Genomic DNA, 4341 nt, shown 5'->3' with positions numbered 1-4341 from the left:
TAAATATACTGAGTTCAATGAATTTTATCCCTATACCAACGTAGAACTGGAGACTTAAATAACATTTGCTTCTCAGCAGCAACTATTTTGTTACTATTCATTCATTCAGATGCTGCCCATAAGAAATAGCAACATTTACTGTGTGGTTCTAAAGCACAGTTTCTATAGGCAACAACCAACGCCTTTTTAAAAAATGTTAATTCATTCTGTCATAGATTTAGAAAGAAAACCAGCAAGAGCCATTTAAACCTCAGAACTGCAGCCAGAAAAAAAAATATTTTGTTTAAAAATGCCATATTATATCCCACTTTTACAGATGTAAAGTTTTAGCAAGTTAACAATTCAGGAATCTGATCAAAAGTTTATGCCACAATAAATTGGCTGTCTTAAAAGTGCAATTTGATTTACAATCTAATTTTTTGTTGCAATGTGGCATAAGCACATGAAAAATTGTATTTTTTTTAAATGGAAAACTATTTCTATCAATAGATATTTTAGAATCCTGTTTATCTTTTTTTAACTTTTTTATACAGACAGGAAAACCAAGAAGCCATTTATCTGCTTTTAAGAAAGTAAGAATAGTTTTTCTGCCAACCAGCAAACTCTCTAAAGTGCTTTCATCACAAGTATCATAAATAAATGCATTTATACGTGTGTACAATCAAATCACTGTAAAATGAGCATATTTATTGAATTCTTCATTACATTTAAATATTTATATAAAAGTTCAGTCCTCTAAATCTTGTTTTACTGATTAGTCCCTTACCTGGGATGCCACCCAACCCTCACCACAAATGTGCAAAGCTCTCATAATTATTATCACAAGAAGTATATAAAGATTCTGGTATGTACTGAATCATGTGCCTTGAATTTCTGGAGGGAGGAAATAAAGTCTTACAAATACTTAAGTCATTGTGTGTGTGTTTAAATTATATCAGCTGAGCAATGCAAAAATGTGAATGGGTATAATTCTCAGTAGTCTCTAGAGAAGTAAAATGAACAATGTATCTTTTAAGAAAAAGCTGTATTTTGCATTCTCCCTCTTGTTGTTAAGTGGAAGATTGTAGGTAACTCTCTTTGTACATCCTTATGTGTCGAAAGGCCAACATCCTTTTCATAATCTTGGCTTCCTGAGCAAGGTTTTGCTAAGGTTTTTTACTTCTTCGGGACTACTGGCTTTCTCATAGCCTAGGATAGACATAGACTGTTGGCAAAACTCTTCCACTTGCTTGATCTGAGGAAAGCTCAGTGCGGTCCTCCAGGCATTAACTGCCTGGCTAGCGTTCCTGGCAGAGACCACAAAAGGTTTAAAAGAGTAACCAGGTCCACTTGTCATATTGAGAGCAAACTTTTCCATCTCTGGGCTCACCACTAAATTGACAAACCCATAGACCTGTCGCAAAGTCTTGATGGGGTCCACCACCAAGTCCTCATACCGGACAGCCATATAATTCCCCTTCAGCCAATCCGGTGGGTGCAAAGCCATTTGCAGAGTCTTTGTCATGCTGCCACAGATGACTTCCATAGCACCCAAGGCATGGTAGTCTGAACCACCTCCTCCTTCCTTCTTGTTCAGCTTGTGGCCTGCATCCAGAAATGGCATTCGGTGGATGCGAGGGTCCCTGCTCCTCACCACCTGTAAGCTCTCACGGATGAGCCCATGGCGGGATTTGATCCTGGAACTAGCCACAGCCCGGGGATCCCTGACCAGGTGGATAACTTTGAGACCCAAGAAAGGGTCTTGGATGAGTGGTGCTAAAACTGCAATGTCAAAGACCCGCACACCTTTGATGACTAAAGTGTGGTACCTGAGGCATTCCTCCTGCAAAAGGCTGAGCTGGCGCGGCGGGCACTTCTTACACAACTTTTCATCCACCATACCGACAGTTTGCTTGTGGTAAGCTGGGCAGAGGGGTGAGGAGCAGATTACCTTGTTGGTGGGCGCGCCAAAGATGCCCAAGGTGGTGAGATTTTTCCCTGTCCCCGCAGTGCTGTAGAGCTGGAAGACAGAGAGGTCACAGCGGTAGAGGGAACTCAACATGTCACGCGCTGCACCTTGCAGGGACACAGCATCTCCTGGGTACAGCTTCTGCCACACATGCCACACAGGCTCATAAAGGAAGAAGACCTCCGGGTTCTGGTTGAAGAGCTCTCCAAAGAAAGAGGAGCCTGAACGCCAAGTGGTGAAAACGTAGACCAGCTGTCGCTTGCGGGCCAAGCGCGCAGGAGGCCCGTAGAGAGCCCGTGTGTCTGACCTGGACTGAGAGGCGTAATAAGGCAGCTGCTGCGGATAGGATATGCGCCGGGCGGGTGAGGGGCCACTACACTGCTGTGGCCCCTTGTGCCACTTGTAGTCCAGCAAGTTGAGCATCGTAAGCAGCAGCAGAAGGACGTAGCCCAAGCAGAGCACCAGAGCCTTCCTGCGGAACACTTTCATGTTGCTAAGCTGGGGACAGGACTGGAAACCCGTCCTGCCAACTGGGGCACATCACAGGCAAAGGCTTCCAACAGCGACTCGGTCGAGGTGGGTCAAGAGGTCCCAGCGCTTTCTTCCCAGCAAGGAGGGCATCGCGCCAGCTTCCTCGGAGGCCCGCCTTCCTCCTCCCTCGGACTCGGCTACACGTCGCCGCTCAGAAGAAGTTCCAGTCCTTCCTACCTTCCATCGCTTGCCGAGGTTTCCCGAGAAGAGGATCGGTCCAGCGTGAGGGACTCCTCTGCACCAAGTTAACACATCCTCCCAGGAGACGACTCGGCCGTTGCTCCGTCCTTCCGCGGAGCCGGAGCGTTTCCGCTCCGCAGCCAAAGCGGCCGGGCGAGGTCGGGAGCGCGCAAACTTTCAGAGGTCGCGGAGCCCCTGATTCCCGACTAAGTGCATTGCGGGGACAGAAGTGCGGGGACTATCAACTCTTGCGCGCAACGGCCAAGCTCGGCTTCCCCCGCCGCAACGGGCGAGCGGTCGGTCTGGGGATGCTGAGCGAGGAAGTGGCCGAGGTCGCGTGAGAAGCGCCCGCCGTTAAGGCGACGGGAAAGAGTCGTTGAATCTCCCTCCTCCGAGGTGCCGGCTGCCCGTTGCTGTTCCTGGCCGACGTCCGCCAAGCCTTGGATCCTGCAGGGAGGGAAGAGGAGCAGAAGCCGGCCTCTCTGCACCGGCGGCGGCGGCGGCGGCAGCGCTCAGACGATGACGCTCCATCGCAAGTCCATCGAGACTTTGGAAGGGAGCCACTTCTCGCCCGGCTCCCGAAATCCCAAAGCTGCAGGGAAGTCGACGCGGTCGGAGTAACGGTAGCGGCGTCCCCCTCTATTGAATGGCTGGGGAGCTGCAGCTTCCACGCCACCGGCCCTCGTTCGGCCCCCGTGGTCGTCCCGATGCCTTCCCATTGGACGGCGCGCCTGCCATTCCGCGACTCTCCGCTCCCTCCACCTCTCCCTCTCCCCCCACACCCCCCAAAAAACCCTCAGCGCTGCGCTGGTCTTCACGCCGGGCTACTGCGGCGGAAGGCCGGCTGGCTGCTCTGCTGGCTAGCAGGAGCAGCCTGACTCAGATGCCCGTCCGCCCGCCCCGCCTCGCCTCGCCTGGGGGGGGGGGGGTCCTCTGCCTCCCCCCGAAGCCTCTTTGGATCGGCTTCGCTCCTTCCCCGGAGGTCCCCCGCCTCCACTTCCGTTGAGAAATGCGGAAAGTTTCTCCCAGCTGGAGCTGGGCAGCTCATCTTGCCAGCCGAGGTTTAGAGGGAAGCCCTTAAGGATCGCCAGAAGGAAACCTTGACTCTTCGGGCTGGTGGATGGTTTCCTCCGCGTTACAGGCCCGGATTTTCAGACCACTCCAATAGAAACGGAGGCCCCAGATAAACGGGGAAAGTTAGTTCTTGTCCATTTCTGCTGCCGCCCCCGCAAACACGTTAACTTCGCCACCACACACGACCGCCGTGGAATAATCGCGATAGGAGCAAAAGCTATTGTGCCCTTCGCGGAAGGAAAGCCCCCAAACACCAAGCAACGCTGCAAGGAGCATCCCTGGATGCTTATGACTGAGAATTATTTGCGGTATGGGGAGCGGGTGGGGAAGTTCACTGTTTAAAGGAGCTTGGGAGAAACGGAAAGGGTGGAGGTGTATCTCTATTTCAACTCAGTGTGATGGCAAGCTTGTCTGCGATTTCTTGTATAACGGAAGTAAAACCAATATAAAGCAGCCAGGATCGTGATGTAGGGAGAGCCTACATTGTTCTTAAGAGACCCCAGCCGAGCATTTAAAGGCCTCTGTGACACTAAGGCAGAATGCAAAAAACATAGAATGCAATTGAAAGAAATACTTGCCAATAAACCTATTCTATTCTATTTTATTCT

The 4341-nt window shown here is 50.6% G+C and overlaps 1 protein-coding gene across 1 annotated transcript; it reads right to left on the bottom strand.

The window, feature by feature from the left end:
• Positions 1–666: 666 nt before the first annotated feature.
• Positions 667–4024, bottom strand: CHST2 (carbohydrate sulfotransferase 2). Its single transcript, XM_026701133.2, has one exon. The coding sequence runs from the start codon at positions 2435–2437 to the stop codon at positions 1115–1117; it is 1323 nt and encodes a 440-aa protein (XP_026556918.1). The 5' UTR covers positions 2438–4024; the 3' UTR covers positions 667–1114.
• Positions 4025–4341: the final 317 nt, after the last annotated feature.

Source organism: Pseudonaja textilis, chromosome 4 (assembly GCF_049901715.1).
Source record: "Pseudonaja textilis isolate UNSWEBS1 chromosome 4, rPseTex1.2, whole genome shotgun sequence".
NCBI lineage: Eukaryota > Metazoa > Chordata > Lepidosauria > Squamata > Elapidae > Pseudonaja > Pseudonaja textilis.
This window is presented reverse-complemented; position numbering and strand designations above follow the sequence as displayed.

What these genes read in the sequence shown, in the direction of transcription:
- CHST2 (XM_026701133.2), bottom strand. Translation starts at nt 2,437, where the DNA reads ATGAAAGTGTTCCGCAGGAAGGCTCTGGTGCTCTGCTTGGGCTACGTC.